A 19,188-nucleotide genomic window follows, 5' to 3' on the forward strand; every position below is an offset into this window, starting at 1 on the left:
TGAGATGAAGAGTCCTTGAAAGTGAGTCCATAGAAACATAGAAAACCTTCGGCCCACAAAGCTGTGCAGAACATGTCCTTACCTTAGAAATTACCTAGGGTTACCCATAACCCTCTATTTTTCAGAGCTCCAGGTACCTGTCCAGGAGTCTCTTAAAAGACCCTATTGTTTCCACCTCCTCCACCGCTGCCGGCAGCCCATTCCACACACTCACCACTCACTGCAGTTCCCAGAGGTAAAGCGGAAAAGGACCTTGGACCAATGGTTAAGGGTCTGCAAGGACTGCCACAACAAAAGGTCCTGGAAACAACTGGGTGGAGTCTGTCACAAATGAAATGAGGTAAAGGCTTTTTCCCCCACTTCCTAGTACATTAGAAGCAGAGGCAGCCTTTGAACAGGAAATTGTAGGAGGGTTGTTGTTAAATGCTGATGTGGAACCTTTACTCTACAAGGCCCCATTGCACCTTTGGACTCTCCACCAAATAGTATGGGTAGGATGCTCACAGCTGAGCTGCATAAAGTGACTCATCAACCCAAATGACGTTCTGGCCCGCAGGGCAGAGTACCCTCATTCCCTGGAATCAAATGACGTATGCCCCTGGTTTATTGCAAGCTATAAATCAAGATGTGAACAATTTTTGTTACGTATTTTACAAAACCCAGGTAAATTTGGTAAAGATGGAGGGTCTCATACACCATGATGGACTGTTTGTGCATTTACAGATGAATTTTATAGAATTACCTGTGAAGGATATAAATATGCCTGGGTCAATATTGATTTTTTTATATGATCATAGAATCATAGAAATCTACAGCATATTACAGGCCCTTTCGTCCTCCATGTTGTGCCAACCATGTAACCTACTCTAGAAACTGCCTACCCTACTGCATAGTGACCCACGTTTCACTTGGCATCACTACCTCACCACTCTCTGGCCCAACAGCACCACAACAGGGGCCAAGAAATACTGGATGATTGCCTTTCAAGGATATGAGACTGCTAGACTGTCCAGGAAGCTGAGTTATATGGCATCGGCTTTGGAGAAAACAGCCAATAAAACTGCATGTGCCTTTGATCAAACCCACCAAGCATTATCCAATTTGTTGGCAGAACTGATGGCTGTTCGTGCAGTAGCATTACGTAGGTTGAGAAATAGTTTAGTGGTTGGCAAGTAAAGTTGAGTAGGGTTATCCCCTCTGGTTCAAGAACCTGATGGTTGAAAGATAACTGTTCCTGAACCTGGTGGTGTGAGTCCTGAGGCTCCCGTGTCTTCTGACTGATGGCAGCATCGACAGAAAAGCATGTCCAGGGGGCGGGGAACAGGAGTGAGGGTCCCTGATTATGGACGCTGCTTTCCCGTGACAGCACTTCATGTACATGTGCTCACTGGTGGGGGACGGTAACACCTGTGCGGACTGGGTCACATTACTTTTTGTAGGCTTTTCCTGACAAGGGAATTGGTGTTTCCATACTAGGCAGTGATGCAACCAGTCAATATACTCACCACCAGTCATCTGTATAAGTTTGTCAGAGCTTTGGATGAGATGCTGTATCTTTGCTCAGCTCTAAGAAAGTAGAGGGGCTGCTGTGCTTTCTTCATAATGGCACTTAAGCGAGGACAGGTCCTTTGAAAGGATAACATAGAGGAATTTAAAGTTGCTGGCATTCTCTGATGAGGACTGGCTCCTCCTGAAGTCAATAATTATCTCCCTGGTCTTACTGGCATTGAGTGAGGCGTTGTTGTTGTGACAGCACTCAGCCAGATTTTCAAACTCCCGCCTATACGCTAATTCGTCAGCACTCTTGATTTGGCCAACGACAGTGGTCATTGCCATAACATAATGAGGTTCACATAACCCCATTATCTTATATTTGCATACCAGAATGTCTTATGGTCACTTCACTTTGGAAAATATATCTCTATCGGCTGTGAGCCAGCCTATACTTCACAAACAGTAATGTTTATTTGCAAAGGTGTGCTTTTAACTTCAATTTGCTGCTTGCAATTTAGATTTTACATTAAGAACTGAACACTGGTTCTTGTTTGAATTAACATCTGCTATATTCACTTAACTCCAGAATACTAATGATTGACACTACATCTTATTCCAATAACTTGGCTGAGGGGAAGAACGTCTTTTTTCCAAATTTGCTGATGGCACTAAATTAAGTCGGATTGTGAGTACAGAGATATATGTAAGGTGTCTACAAGGACATATGGACACACTGGGAGAGAGTGAGAGACTGAATGCATTACAGAAAAATAAAGTGAGCTTAAGAGCATGAGAGATTCTGCAGATGCTAGAGATCTTGAGCAATACACACACACAAGGCTGGAGAGACTGAGCAAGTCAGGAATCATTTAGAGAGGAATGGTCAGGCCATTTTGGGCCAAGACCATTCATCAGGACTGGAAAGGAAGGAGGCAGAACCAGAATGAGGTTATCCATTTTCCTGTACAAAATAGAATCTGCTAAGTGGTGACAGTGGCTATTACTGATATTCAAAGGGATTCCCTAGACGTCTGCTTCTGCACATCTGAACGCTAACATGCAGGGAAAATGGTTTCACACACACTCCACTCTACTCAACAATTTTCTCCAGTCCTGCTGAGCAGTCTTGGCCCAAAATGTCGACTGTACTCTTTTCCATAGGTACTACCTGACCTGCTGAGTTCCTCCAGTATTTTGTGTGTGTTGCTTAGATTTCTAGCATCTGCAGATTTTCTCTCATTTGTAATGGAAACTGGTATGTTAGTTTTATTTTTATTAAAGAGAGAACCTGGACAAAGGAAAATGCAGTTGTATAGGACCTCGGTGAGACTGCATCTGGAGAATTGCGTATGGTTTTGATTGTCTTGCCAGTTGGAAGCAGGAACATGGTTCCCATGACCAAGAGGAAATTTCTTCATAAAGTCTATTTATCCCCTTATCAGGTCACCCCTCTGCCTTCTTTGTTCCAAGGAAAACAAACCCAGCCTTTTTAGCAGAACTAAAGTCATCCAATTCGGGGCACAATCCTGGTGCATTTCCGTCTCTCTCTGTCCAGTGCCTCTTCCTTTCGTCATTGTGGTGATCTGAACTTCACACAATACTCCAAATGAAGTTTAACTAGTTTTTTTTAACAACGAAGCATTATGGCTCACTTGCACCATCATTGAAATATTCCCACAATCTATAAACTCTTTCAGGGCTCTGCACCTCATGTTCTTGATATTTATTGCTTGCTTATTTATTATACAGTAATTTCTTTCTTTTTGTCTTTGCAGTCTGTTGTCTTTTGCACACTGGTTGAGCGCCCAAGTTGGTGCAGTCTTTCATTGATATTATTCTATTACAGATTTATTGAGCATGTCTACAAGAAAATAAATCTCACAGTTGTATATGGTAACCAATGTTCTTCGATAGTAAATTTACTTTGAACTTTGTTCTTTGCCCTAACCTATGGAGAGAAGAATGCCATGAGCCTTATTCATCAACCTATCTGTGTTTTCACTTTCCAAGAATAATGGACTTGAAACTCAATGTTCCTCTGTTCATCAACAATAATTATCACCCTAATATTCACTATGTATGACTTCCTAGAATACATCATCTTGCACTTGTTGAGATTGAATTTCATCTGTCAATTCCCTGCCCAGCTTTCTGTCTTATCTGCATTATACTGTAGAATTAGACATCCTTTCTTCCTATCCACAGCATGAGTCATCCACAAACTTACTAATCATTCCTCCTGTGCCAGATGGAACTTTGTCCCAAGTAATGCGGCAAATGGCCGAAGAGCTGGGAAGTCTGAAGATTGGGCTGGTACACTGATACAGCCAGTGGAACTGGTGTGTCACAGTGCCAGATTCCTGGTACAGTCCCAATCTTGGGTTCTGTCTGTGCGGAGTTTGCATATTCTTCCTGTGACCATGCGATTTTCTCCAAGTGCTCCAGTTTCCTGCCACCCCCAAAGATTTAAAGATTGGTTGGTGAATTGGCCTTTGTACATATTCTAGTGTGTGGCGGGGGGGGGGGGGGTAGAATCTGGACAGAGTTGATGTGAATATGTGAAGAATAAAAATGAGATTAATGTGGGATTAGTGGAAATGAATGAAGGTCAGCAAGGACTTACTGGAGTGAAGAGCACATGATGATGCTTCAGTCTTACCATGTAGTACAGGTGCAGTAGAAAGATATTCGCTTTATTTGTGACATGTACTCATCAGGGGTGATTGATAAGTTCGTGGCTTAAGGTAGACAGAGATGAGTTATTAACTTCAAACTTTCTGCATAATCAGAGTTGACCTGCATGTGCACATAACGGGAGCTGTATAACTCATCTCCTTCTACCTTAGGCCATGAACTTATCAATCACCCACCTGTGGACTCTTTCTGGAGGTCCAAGATCCGTATGCTCCACGACTGCTGGCTAAGTGTGTAAATGTAGGAGGGGACTATGTTGAAAAATAGGTTTTCTAAAATTGACCCCTTCTACCTTAGGCCATGAACTTATCAATTACCCCTTGTAAAATGAAATGTGATGTTTGCATTAAAATCAAATTAGTGAGGCTTGTTCTGAGCACTCCGCAAGCGTTGGCAATCTTCTGGCACCAACATATTATACCCATAGCTCACTAATCCTAACCCATATGTCCTGGAGTACAGGAGGAAACCTACAGGACCATGGGGAGATCACACAAGTTCCTTACATACAGTGGTGGGAATCGAACACTGGTTTTACAGTTGGCACTTTAGCAGCGTTACACTAACTGCCCGAAAGAGAATCCACCCAACTGAGGCTCACCAAGTACTGTAAACAGGTTTCTGTGAGGATATCCAGATCAGCCAGCTTTGCTGTTGATGTCAAACACTGTTTCCCTGTGTATTTCAGGTAACTAGGGAGGAGATTCGACATATAGTCGGCCCTCCTGATCCGCGGGTTCCGCATGCGTGGATTCAACCAACCACGGATCAGGAAAACCCATAAGTTCTCTCTCCAGCACTCATTGTTTGAGCATGTACAGACTTTTTTTCTTGTCATTATTCCCTAAACAATACAGTATAACAACTATTTACATAGTATTTACATTGTATTAAGTATTATAAGTAATCTAGAAATGACTTAAAAGTACAGGCAGTCCCCGGGTTATGAATGAGTTCCGTTCCTGAGTCCGTCTTTAAGTTGGATTTGAAGTCGGAACAGGTACATCCGGTATTATTTAGTGTCAGTTAAACGTTTTTCTTTGTATATAAGTACATATTTTACCTTTCTATGCATATGAAATAAGAAACATATGTATTTCAATAATTAAACCACTGCGTTGCTTAGTAATAATTGTAGGTTTCATCGGGGCAGAGCCTTTCACATTCTCCATTAAAATTGTTCCGATCGTTGACCGACTGTAGCCTAACGCTTTTCCAATGACCAATGGCGTTTCACCTCTTTCCGATCGCTTTATTATTTCCACTTTATTTTCAATCGTGACCGTGATTATTTTCGTGAACAGAAACACTGCGGATTCAGAGCTTCACAGCCAGGTCCTAATGTCCAATGCACTGAGACAGGTTAAATAAAGTCCGGGGTTCTGCTGGGTCCTAATATCCACCGCACTGAGACAGGTTAAATAAGGGACTTGAGCATCCGCATTTTTTGGTATCTGTGGGGGTTCTCGGAACCAGTCCCCTGCGGATAAGGAGGGCTGACTGTACTCAGACAGACAGCTTTCAATAACAAAGATTCTGATGTTTTATTAACAGTACAAATTATTCCCTAGCATACAGGTTAATAATAGATTAATTGTGTCCAGAAAAATTATGTACAATACATGTACTGAGTGAAAAATATAAACATTTCATTGTGACAAGCAGCTTTTGGCAGATTATTGACAAAACCTTTAACCAAAAAAAAAACTATTCAAAAATAAATCTGTGCAAAATCCTCATTAAAATTGACATTCTATATCCAACATTTCCAGGTCCGGATAAACTTGGTATTGTGTTTCCGTAAACAATAGAAAGTTTGCTGCAGTAAACATTCAAACGTCTCTCCTCTTTTCATCTCTTCATGGACAGATTCTCCCAAACTTCAATCTGAAAAGCAAATGTGTAAGTAGTTACCAGCTTGATAATGTGTGCAATTTCACTAACAGCTTCTAATATTAGCCAAGTGAAATTAATGACTACTTTTCTCAGCAATATTTTCTCTGGAAGCTAAGTAATTGATATATTTCCACGCACATGAAGGTGACTTCGTGTGTGGAGATTCCAAGCAGGGTTAGCACCTCTGGTGAAGGGGCTGTCAATATTCATTCTAGAGAACTCCACTCACTTTTGGTCTCCACCAGACACTCAGCTCTCATCTGTGGCCCCAAGTAGCCATATGCATGCAGCAGAGATCACACCCTGGTATACACCTCTTCGACAGGCGAACTAAACCAGGTGAGGGTCGCTGGTGAGCCTAATACCCTAGAGAGATAGGGCCATGCCTGCCCTAGCATGCTTAAGACAGCTCCAACAGACTGGGAGGATGGGATCAACAGTGAGATGTTCTGCAACACTTTATTGAGAGCGCAGGGCATGACAGTAGACGTCATGGTCAGCCACTGCAACAGAGGAGGTAGTGACGACAACTTGTACCACTAGACCCAGATTTCTGAGGTTGAAAGAGGGGAACTGCCACACTTCAATGGCTTTTCCACTTGAAAAACTCCCCACACACAGGTTTCGCTGTCATTGCTGGATATTACAGACAACTTTTCAATTAATATTCCTAGGGCCAGTAAGAAGGTAAACCCGCATATAAAGCATTTCATTTCTAACTGAAGTTAAGCAGCTGCCACTTTTGGGGTTGTAAGGATTCGATGTTTTCGGGAAGTGTTTGAAATTCCATAATATATAATAAATTGACAAGAACCATAGAACATTACAGCACAGTAACAGGCCTTTTGGCCCTTCTTGGCTGTGCTGAACCATTTTTCTGCCTAGTCCCACTGACCTGCATCTGGGCCATATCCCTCCAAACCCCTCTCATCCACGTACCTGTCCAAGTTTTTCTTAAATGTCAAAAGTGAGCCCGCATTCACCACTTCATCTGGCAGCTCATTCCACACTCCCACCACTCTCTGCATGAAGAAGCCCCCCCAATGTTCCTTTTAAACTTTTCCCCCTTCACCCTTAACCCATGACCTCTGTTTTTTTTCTCCCCTAGCCTCAGTGGAAAAAGCCTGCTTGCATTCACTCTATCTATACCCATCATAATTTTATATACCTCTATCAAATCACCCCTCATTCTCCTATGCTCCAGGGAATAAAGTCCTAACCTATTCAACCTTTCTCTGTAACTTAGTTTCTCAAGTCCCTGCAACATCCTTGTAAACCTTCTCTGCACTCTTTCAACCTTATTAATATCCTTCCTGTAATTAGGTGACCAAAACTGCACACAATAATCCAAATTCAGTCTCACCAATGTCTTATACAACCTCACCATTACATTCCAACTCTTATACTCAATACTTTGACTTATAAAGGCCAATCTACCAAAAGCTCTCTTTACAACCCTATCTACTTGTGACGCCACTTTTAGGGAATTACGTATCTGTACTCCCAGATCCCTCTGTTCTACTGCACTCCTCAGTGTCCTACCATTTACCTTGTGTGTTCTACCTTGGTTTATCCTTCCAAAGTGCAAAACTTCACACTTGTCCACATTGAACTCCATCTGCCATTTTTCAGCTCATTCCTCCAACTGGTCCAAATCCCTCTGCAAGCTTTGAAAACCTTTCTCACTGTCCACTACACCTCCAATCTTTGTATCAACAGCAAATTTGCTGATCCAATTTGCCACATTATCATCCAGATCATTGATATAGATGACAAATAACAATGGACCCAGCACTGATCCCTGTGGCACACCACTAGTCGCAGGCCTCCACTCAGAGTAGCAATCCTCCACTACCACTCTCTGGCTTCTTCCATTGAGCCAATGTCTAATCCAATTTACTACCTCTCCATGTATACCTAGCAACTGAATCTTCCTAACTAACCTCGCATGCAGGACCTTGTTAAAGGCCTTACTGAAGTCCGTGTATACAACATCCACTGCCTTCCCTTCACCCACTTTCCTGGTAACTTCCTCAAAAAACTCTAATAGATTGGTTAAACATGTCCTACCATGCACAAAGCCAAGCTGACTGTTGCTAATAAGTCCCTGTCTATCCAAATACTTATAGATCCTATCTCTTAGTATTCCTTTCAATAATTTACCTACTACCGATGTCAAACTTACCAGCCTATAATTTCCTGGCTTACTTTTTGAGCCTTTTTAAAACAATAGAACAACATGAGCTATCCTCCAATCCTCTGGCACCTGACCTGTGGATATCGACATTTTAAATATTTCTGCCAGGGCCCCTGCAATTTCAACACTAGTCTCTCTCAAGGTCCGAGGGAATACCCTGTCAGGTCCTGGGGATTTATCTACTCTGATTTGCCTCAAGACAGCAAGCACCTCCTCCTCTTTAATCTGTATAAGTTCCATGACCTCCCTACTTGTTTGCCTTGTTTCCATAGATTCCATTCCAGTTTCCTTAGTAAATACAGATGCAAAAAACCTATTTAATATCTCTCCCATTTCTTTTGGTTCCATACATAGACGACCACTCTGATCTTCAAGAGGACTAATTTTATCCCTTACTATCCTTTTGCTCTTAACATATCTGTAGAAGCTCGTTGGATTATCCTTCACCCTGACTGCCAAAGCAACCACATGTCTTCTTTTAGCCCTCCTGCTTTCTTCCTTAAGTATTTTCTTACTCTTTTTATACTCAAGCATCTTATTTCCTCCCTGTTGCCTAAACATGTTATACATCTCTCTCTTCTTCTTTATCAGAGTTCCAATATCTCTCGAGAACCAAGGTTCCTTATTCTTACTCATTTTGCCTTCAACCCTGACAGGAACATACAAACTCTGCACTCTCAAAATTTCTCCTTTGAAGGCCTCTCACTTACCAATCACATCCTTGCCAGAGAACAACTTGTTCCAATCTATGCTTTTTAGATCCTTTCTCATTTCTTCAAATTTGGCCTTTTTCCAGTTTAGAACTTCAACCCAAGGACCAGATCTATCTTTATCCATGATCAAATTGAAACTAATGACGTTATGATCACTGAAACCAAAGTATTTCCCTACACACACTTCCGTCACAGATCTAATATTGCATCCTTCCTAATTGGTACATCTATTGATATATTGATTTAGAAAACTTTCCTGAACACATTTCACAAACTCTAACCCATCTAGACCTTTAACATTATGGGAGTCCCAATCAATGTGTGGAAAATTAAAATCCCCTACAATCACAACTTTCTGTCTCCTGAAGTTGTCTGTTATCTCTCCGCAGATTTGCTCCTCCAATTCTCGTTGACTATTGGGTGGTCTGTAATACAATCCTATTAATGTGGCCATACCTTTCGTGTTTCTCAGCTACACCCATATGGCCCCAGTAGACAAGCCCTCTAATCTTTCCTGCCAAAGCACTGCTGTAATATTTTCCCCGACTAGCAAAGCCACCACACCCCCACCCTTCATCCCTCTGCCTCTGTCACGTCTGAAACATCGGAACCCTGGAACATTGAGCTGCCAGTCCTGCCCCTCCTGTAGCCAAGTTTCAGTAATGGCTATGATGTCATAATTCCATGTGTCAATCCAGGCCCTCAGCTCATCTGCCTTTCCCACAATACTCCTTGCATTGAAATATACACACCTCAGAAGATTGTTACCATCACACATAACCTTACTATTCATGACTTTGCATGAACTACTAACATTTATTTTTACCCCCGTTCCACTATCTACTCTGGCACTCTGGTTCCCATCCCCCTGCAAATCTAGTTTAAACCCTCCCCAATAACACTAGCAAATCTCCCTGCCAGTATCTTGGTCCCCTTGTAGTTCAGGTGTAACTCGTCTCTCTTGTACAGGTCCCACCTGCCCCAGAAGAGGTCCCAATGATCTAGAAATCTGAAACGTTAACCCCTACACTCAGCCACGTGTTCACGTGCCAGAGGATCCCACTCTTACCTTCACTGGCACGTGGCACAGGCAGCAATCCAGAGATTACTACCCTTTTATCACTTGTAGGGGTATCAATATGCACAAGTGATTGGTCCTGGTTCATTGTCTCACCACATCTTCCTGAGCTGCAGTCTGAAAGGACACTTTATTACACTATCCTACAGTTGATTTGTCTGTGCAGTAGTGAGGTGTTGCTACGTTTGGAACAACTGTGAAACCAGCACTTTAAAGTTCAAAGTAAAATTTGTTATCAACACACTTATACGTTACTATATACCACCCTGAGATTCATTTTCTTGCAGGCATTTACAAGAAAATAAATAAATACAATAGGATTTACGAAAAACTATACATAAACAAAGACTGACAAACGACCAATGTGTGAAAGGAAACATAATGTTGAACTAAAATATAATACTGAGACTGAGTTGCAATGAGTCCTTGAAAGTGAGTGCACAGCAGTTGCAGAATCAGTTCAGAGTTGTGGGGAGCTGCTCTCATAGATGCGGCCTACCACGCACAAAGCTATGCTGACTATCCTTGATAGATAGATAAATGCTTCATTGATCCCAAAGGAAATTACAGTGGCACAGTAGCATTACAAGTGCACAGATATACAAAATATTGGACGAGAAATAAAAAAGAATAATAAATAAGTTACCTCAAACAGTCTAATGGGGGGGGGGGGGAAATTCATCACTTCCCCAGATATAGTTTGACTCATTATAGAGCTTAATGGCCGAGGGTAAGAATGACCTCATACAGCACTCTTCAGAGCAGCACAGTTGTCTTAGTCATTTAATAACAGTGCTCCTCCGTTCAGCCAAGGTGGCATGCAGAGGGTGAGAGACATTGTCCAGAATTGCCAGGATTTTCCAAAGGGTATTCAGTTCTGCCACAGCCTCCAGTGTGTCCTGTAACAGAGCTAGCCCTTCTAATCAGTTTATTGAGCTGTTTGGCATCAATCTTAATGCCATTTCCCCCAGCACACCACTGCATAGAAGATTATGCTGGTAACAACAGACTGGTAGAACATGTGAAAGACAGGCCAGCATACTCCAGAGGACCTCAGAGACTGAGGAGACCTCAGGAAGTAGAGGCGACTCTGGCCCTTCTTGTAGTGTTGGTGCTCCACTCAAGTCTATCATCCAGGTGCACACCCAGGTACTTGTAGGCCCTCACCATCAACAGTAACAGGGAGTAGTGCAGGCTCAGCCTTCCTGAAGTCCATCACCATCTCCTTTGTCTGACTGATGCTGAGCTGCAGATGATTCAGGTTGCACCAATTGACGAATTGTCCACTAGGGCCCTGTATTCATCCTCCCATTATACACCCAGCTATTGCTGAGTCAACAGAGATAGTCTGCAGATGACATGATTCAGTGTTGTATCTAAAATGCGAGGTATACAGGCTAAATAGGAAGGAAGCCAATGCAGTCCCCTGTGGGGCCCCAGTGCTGCTTAGAGCCAAATCTGACACACTGCTCTGAAGCCACACAAACTGTAGTTTGCCAGTCAGGTAGTCCATTATCTAGGATACAATGGAAATGCCAACATGCATTGAACAGAGCTTTTCAATGAGGGCTGTGTGGTATTGAAAGCACTCCATGAAATCAAAAACACAACCCTCACAGTGCTGTCCTGCTTATCCAAATGTGAGTAGGCTCTGTTCAGCACGTAGAAGACAACGTCATTGACTCCAATGAGTCAAACTGCCTGATCTGACCAGGAGGTGAGCCAGGACCAGTCTCTTTTGGGTCTTCATGATGATGAGGTCAGGGCCACTGGACAGTGGTCATTGAAGACTTTCAGTTGGCCCTTCTTGGGTACTGGGACTAATCATGATGTTTTCCACACAACTGGGACCCTTTCCAGGCTGAGACTCAGACTGATGCACTGGAGAACTCCACACAATAGTTCAGCACATTTCTTCAGGACCTTGGGGTTCACACTATCTGGTCCTGATGCTTTGCCGTGTCTGTCTACCCCCAGAGCCCTTCTCACCTGCTCAGTCCACGTCTATCCAAATACTCACACAGTCTCTCTCTTATAATACCTTCCGGTAATTTTTGCACTACTGATGCCAAGCTCACCAGCCAATAATTTCCTGGTTTATTTTTAGAGCCTTTCTTAAACAGCAGAACAACTTTGGTCATTCTCCAGTCCTCTGGTACCTCATCTGTCGCTAAGGATGACTTAAATATCTGTTATTGTCCCTACAATTTCTGCGCTTGCCTCCCACAGGTCCCAGGGAACACTTCGTCAGGCCCTGAGGATTTATCCACCCTAATTTGCCTCACGAGAGCAAAAACCTCCTCCTCTTTCATCTGTACAGGGTCCATGATGTTGATGCTGCTTTGTCTCACTTCTGCAGACTCTGTGTCCATCTCCTGAGTAAATACAAAAAAACCATTTAAGATCTCTCCCATCTCTTTTGCTTCCATTCTGATCTTCCAGAGGGCCAATTTTATCTTTTGCTCTTACCATATCTGGAGAATCTCTTAGGATTTTCCTTCACCTTGACTGCTAGGGCAACCTCATGCCTTCTTTTAGACCTTCTGGTTTCTTTCTTAAGTATTCTTAAGTCTTATACTCAGGATGTACCTCATTTGTTCCTACTTGCCTATATCTGCTAAGCATGTCTTTTTTCCTTAACCAGGGCCTCAATATCTCTTGAAGATCAAGGTTCCCCACACTTGATATTGTTATCTTTTATTCTGACTGGCACATACAAGCTTTGTACTCTCAAAATTTTACTTTTGAAGGCCTCCCACTTATCAAGTACACCTTTGCCAGAAAAAAGCCTGTCCCAATCCACACTTGCCAGATCCTTTCTGATCAAAATTGGCTTTTCTCCAATTTAGAATCAACCTGTGGACCAGACCTATTTTTTTGTATATTTACTTTGAAACTAATAGCATTGTGCTCACTGGATGCAAGGTGTTCCCCCACACAAATTTTTGTCACCTGCCCTGTCTCATTCCCTAATAGATCAAACATCACACACACTCTATTGTGTATCTATCTTTTTATTTTGTATTTGCACACAATTCGCCTTCTTTTGCACATTGGTTGTTTGTCAGTCCTTCCATGTAGTTTTTCATTGATTCTATTGTATTTCTTTGTTCTACCGTGAATGCCTTCAAAAATATGAAAATGATGACATATACATACCTTGATTAGAAATTTACTTTGAACTGTGTTCTACGTGGGGTTTTAACAGAAAGAAAATCAAAAAGAAGATTCCCTTTTTACACTTCTGTACATCTGCAATACATATCAAGCCAAAATGTTTGATTTCATGGCAATCTCCTAAATCGTTACTGCAATCACCAGTCCTTTTTTTCCACTTTACTAAGCATATTCTCTTCCTATAGCACAGCAAGAGCTGAACGATGCTCCCATGTGGGATTCAAGTATCTTTGAACAATCATTTCTCATTCATGCAAATGAAAAAATTAACACTGAAAATCTCCTCAAATTTCACCATCCCCATTGTCATCCTTCTTGTCCCCTTTAACAATAGATCTGCTTACACTCCCAGCAAGCAAGCTATATTCATTGGGACATGTCTCCAAATTTTAGTTTACAAACCATTTATCTTGCAATGTAGTACTCAGATGTCGCTCTTTGAACTGCTTTGGAGGAAGTTTTGGCACCTCGTCTCTTTTATTAGTTTGCACTTCACACCCATACTTCTGTTAAAAAGCAAATAATAGCCAAACATTAGTTAACTATTTTGCAAATAAGCTTCACATTAAAGAAGTTGTTTGATTACTTTGAAGGACTTCAGCAAATTAAAAATGGAGTTAAGTTCAACATTAAGTTTTCATCATTTCTTGTTACTAGAAATGATGAGAAACTTAACACTTTGCAAGAACCTACAGATACATTGCTTAATGGGCAGTTTTCGATATTAAATACACATGAAGAGCTGAGTCTATTGTAAAATATTTGAAAATAGAGAACCCACATAATAATTCAAAGCTGCTGTGAGCTATGTTATGGATATACTGAACATCATAAATATTATTCATTACATTAATAACCATTTATTAAACTGTGCTCATTAAAATGTTTTCAAACATTATGCCATCCACACAACCGGGTTGCCTAAGAAACTTGAATGCATCAGGATTGAGAATTCCATACCAGAATACCAGGTTACTGAAGCTTTTCTCCAGATAATTAAGGATTCATGTGGTAAGCAGGCTTTAGCTGACAAGAATTCTGTGCTGCAAGCTGCTAAATTCCAGAGTAGACCTGCACACATTTGAGCATTTCCAAGAATTGTCTCTGTTGTCTTAGTTCTAGCAAGCTGTGATGGTCCAATTATACCCATGACGTGACTAACCAAATATAAATACGTAAATACCAGCTGGTCCAAGGATTACCATGCAGATATATGAAAGAACTGAAGTGCAAGTGGAAACATCTCAACTACATGTAATAATTTCGCACTAACAGGGTTCTTACCGGATCTTTCCAAATTCTGTTTACTTGAAAATTTCTGATTAAAATACATGGCTCTGAATTTTAGTGATCTCTGGTCATCTACAGTACATTTACTTAATTTAAACAAAAGTATCAACAGCTTTGGAAGATCTCTTCCCATGTTTGTCACCAATTATCTTTTAAAAGTTATAGAAAATAGGTCAAAATGCATGAAAAGTGACGATTTGAGTTTTTAGTTTTAAGATTCCTTAAAGGTCATTAAAAATATGGCTAAACCATGATGAGAAATAGCAAGTATTTCATTGAAGGCAATTAGACAAGCAACTGGATATTACCTATATGATAAAAATCATTTACTCATTAACAACATTCCCCCTATAAATTTTTCTTACAATGCGTGGACCAACCATTGGCCAGAGCAGGATTAAAAAATATTCTTTATAATAATTTTTTTAAAAAACAGGGCCTAAACACTGCGCAGCACTTTAAATTAACATAATACAGTACAAAAGAAGATTCCAGCAGCACAACAACAAGGCTATGCGCGCAGGAGCATTTCAGTAACTGCGCAACTGCGCACCTGCAAGGGTTAGAGGGAACAGTACTCACAAAACATTATTACTGAATTGAAATACTAAAACCCAATTTTGGTAAAAGAACATGAATTAATGGCAAGTGGGACAAGCTTTAAAAGGGACTTGACGGGCAACTTTTTGATGCAGAGGGTGGTGAGTATGTGGAACCAGCTGCTGGAGACGGTGGTTGAGGCAGATGCAAAAGCAGCTTTTAAGTAGCACTTGGACAAGTACTTCAAGAGGCAGGGCTCACAAGTGTTCATAACCTGGGGTCTCTGGACTCCTTGGTTAATGGTAGGGGTCTATGGTATAAAAAAGGTTGAGAACCCCAGCTTAGAAGAATATGGGCAGAATGCAGGAAAGCTGAGTGGGCAGTGTGGTTGGCACGGACTGGTTCAGTCGAGGAGCCTGAATCCACTTTATATTGCTCTATGACTTAATGCATCTACGTACCTCATGAAGCTGCTGAATCTCTTTCATTGCTAAGCGTATAGAAGGGTAAAGTCTTGGGAATGTACGCTTGTTTCCCATATGCTCATCTTCATAGCAGTTCTCTGCGTCCAGTGTTTGCGTTTCCCCTAACGTGGCATTCTGCAGCTTTCTGTCTGTGATCTTTCTCATGACTGGTGGAACTCGAGGCTGCATTGACAACTGTGGCTCAGGTGGTATAAAAAGCTTGGACAGCTCGTGGTGCACTCGATTGTGAGTTGAGACATTTGCCTCAGTATCTGAATCAGTAGATCCTTGTGATTTCATTCTCACTGAGAAGTACCTGAGTTCCTCATAATCTGTTTCACTGTCACATTTCTGAGAAAGAATAATTTCAGCATTAGTGCACAGCCATTAAAACATGAAAAAGATGACCCAAGAAAACAATCCATTGCTAGGCTTGGAATGTCATAATGTATTGTCTTAACCTCCCTATCAGAAGATTGAGTAATTAAAAGATACCCTTTCTTTTTCTCCTACCCCACTTTCATGACCTTTGCATCATCTTCACTTTCTTCCTGGTTCCCTGTCTCCTTCCCTTATTCCATGGTCTACTGTCCTCTCTGATCAGATTTACTTTTCTTCAGCCCTTTGCCTTCCCTACCTATCACCTCCCAGCTCTTCACATTCACCCTCCCCACCCTCCTGCCTTCCCCCCTCATCTGGATTCCCCTACTACTGCCAGCTCTTGCTCTTCCCTCTCCCCATACTCTTCCATTTTGGTTTCTGGCCTCTTCCTTTCCATAGCTGATGAACGGTCACAGCCCGAAATCTCAACCATTCATTTTCCTCCATAGCTGCTGCCTAACCTGCTGAGTTCCTCCAGCATGTTGTGTGTGTTGATCCTGGAGTTTTCATCAACTTTCTGTACAAATGCAGCCTTGTTGGAAGTGCCACTATACATGCACCCACAGACTCCCAATGACACAAGTTAAAAGTCAACTTTGAGCACGCGAGCATCTGACTAGCATTCCTCCTTCAACCAATATGAACAATAACATACTATTTCTCCATACATTCACTGGTTTATTATATAGAGCATTGCTGGAAATAATTAATATACAGTCACAGGCATTATAAACAAAGACATCAAGTACAAACACCATATGGATGGTAAAGCTAAACCTTAGATAAACAAAGTTGAATATTGTTCCTAACTGTGGGAGCTAGGGCTTAAAGAGTTTGTCATCACTGGGATGCAGCAATTGATTCACTTTGTGACATCAGAAAGCCTTTCCACCTGCAACGAGGCAAACTTCAGGAGTGTGAGTGAATAATAAAGATCAGCTTTATTTGTCATGGGTACATCAAAACATAAAACAGTGAAATGCATCAGTTGCATCAAATCAAATCAGCGAGCATTGTACTGAGCAGCCTGCAAGAGTCACCAGCACAACATCCCACAACTCACTAACCACACGTCTGGACTGAGGAAGGAAACCAGAGCACCCAGAGGAGGCCCACATGGTTGCAGGAAAACTAACAAACCTTACAGACAGCAGCAATGCCAATCTTACAGTTGGCATTCTAAAGCACTGTGCCAAAAGCCACTCTACTGTGCTGCCCCAACAAACTCCACTTGTTCGGATAACTCCAGCTCCAACAAAATCGAACTATATCCAAGACAATGTGCTTACTTAAAGCCCCACCCATCACTCAAAAGTTTCACTCTCTCCAAAACTGGTATGTCATAGCTACTAAACGTACTGTAGATAATGCTAAACCTCTATAAGACACTGGTCAAGTCCCACCTAAAGTATTGTCAACCGTTTTGGGCCCCGTATCTCAGAAAGGATGTGTTGTCATTGCAGAGTCCAGATGACGTTCATGAGGATGATTCCAGGAATGAAGGGGCTAACATTGAGTAGCGTTTGGCAGCTTTGGGCCTGCGTTCACTGGAATTTAGAAGAATGCAAGGAGATCTCATTGAAACCTACCGAATGTTGAAAGGACTAGATAGGGTGGATGTGGAGAGGATGTTTCCTGTGATGGGGGTATTGAGAACTAGAGGGCCTCAAAATTGAGGTGCAACCCTTTAGAACAGAGGTAAGGAGGAATATTTTAGCCAGAGAGTAGTAAATCTGTGGAATGTCCTGCCACAGACTGCAGTGGAGGCCAATTTTAAGGCGTAAGTTGATCGTTTCCTGATCAGTCAAGGCATCAAAGGATATGGTGAGAAGGCAGGTGTATGGGGTTGAGTGGGATCCAGGATCAGCCATGATGGAATGACGGTGCAAACTTGATGGGCTGAATGGTCCATCTGCTCCTATGTCTTATGGTCTTACTTGTCAGGCTACACACACTTGACCTATATCACTGAGGATGACAAGGTAGGCAGGTGGATGAGAACACCACCATCACATGGGAAATCACATAGCAACCTGATTTGCAAATGTATCATTGCCCCTTCATTGTCACTGGGTTAATGCTGTGGTAGTAGCTTCAAGCTACTAGACTAGATCAAAAATGTGATTCCTCATCATACTCAAAGGTAGTTACCGATAGCAAGACAAAAAAAAAAACAAAATAGGTTTTCCAAAATTCCCTCACCATACACAACAAAGAAAAATAGCTGAGATTGAAGGGCCATCAAATAATTCATAAAGGTACTTAAAATGATAGTTTAGTCAATTAGTATTTGCTTTCAATAGCTGAAAATGTCTGTAATCAGTGCATACAGATGTAAGATGATCAGTAGAAATACAACAAAAGGGATTCTGTTTCTCTTTAAATAGGAGCACTTCTTTTTAGGATTCTGGATGCAGTTGGTGTTGGAAGCATATTTATTTGAGCCAAGAAATGGAACTAAATGGAAAAGCTGGGAAGTCAGTAAATACTTGGGCCAATTAACCAGCTGCAGTGCTGTTTCATTCTAAGATAAAGCAGAGGACAAACAACATTATGGAATATGTGATGCACATTTGCAAGTGTGAATCACACTTTCCCAAGAAATTATTTTCAATTTGTCTCATATTTGTTCTGTTTGTAAAGGCCTGGTTCAGGCATGAAAATTTTAGCTGTGCCCATTCTTGCCCGGCTTGTGAAATGGAGCATCCAGAGATGTGAAACATCCGGTGCTGGAAAGGAACTATTAAAACTAGATAGGAGGCTTCCTAAACCACAAGACTCTACAGCCGGCCTAGTGCCACTGTTTCACAATTTTAAGATGTTTCAACAATTTTCCTCTCATAAACAGGCCAACTTAATAGATGGGATTGATTGGCAAGTTACAACCGCAGCCAATGTTATGGAAATCAAATGACCAGCTTCTGAGCATTAGGCTGGATGCAACTGTCTGAAAGCAGCACAATAGACTACAAGCAAAATTATGTGGATAATTATTGGAAAGCTATGATGTGTTGCGTGATATTCCTGAGGATTCAGAATTCACAGAAATGGGAAGCAACCACTTCTAGAGGACGCAGAGCAAGGAGCGTCAGGATCTGACTGTTTGCGCTGGAGCCTGCAGAGCAGCAGGAGAAGGTGGACACACCAGCTTAGCAACTGCAACCTCATTCCCTAGCCTTTACACCCTTAAGACACAGGAGCAGAATTAGGCAATTCAGCCCATCGAGTACACTCTACCATTCCATCATGGCTGATTTGTTATCT

General features: G+C 41.8%; 1 protein-coding gene across 1 annotated transcript in view; it reads right to left on the bottom strand.

The window, feature by feature from the left end:
- Positions 1–3,283: 3,283 nt before the first annotated feature.
- Positions 3,284–19,188, bottom strand: part of LOC132404925 (myosin-IIIb) — a 189,137-nt gene continuing 173,232 nt past the window's right edge. The window contains exons 28-30 of the mRNA XM_059989534.1: positions 15,541–15,894; positions 13,652–13,755; positions 3,284–6,075 (exon numbers count right to left, since the gene is read on the bottom strand). Coding sequence (XP_059845517.1) covers position 6,075; positions 13,652–13,755; positions 15,541–15,894 — 459 coding nt within the window. The 3' untranslated portion in view covers positions 3,284–6,074. The remainder of the gene's footprint in view (positions 6,076–13,651; positions 13,756–15,540; positions 15,895–19,188) is intronic.

The sequence above is a fragment of the Hypanus sabinus genome, chromosome 14 (genome assembly GCF_030144855.1).
Source record: "Hypanus sabinus isolate sHypSab1 chromosome 14, sHypSab1.hap1, whole genome shotgun sequence".
Classification (NCBI taxonomy): domain Eukaryota; kingdom Metazoa; phylum Chordata; class Chondrichthyes; order Myliobatiformes; family Dasyatidae; genus Hypanus; species Hypanus sabinus.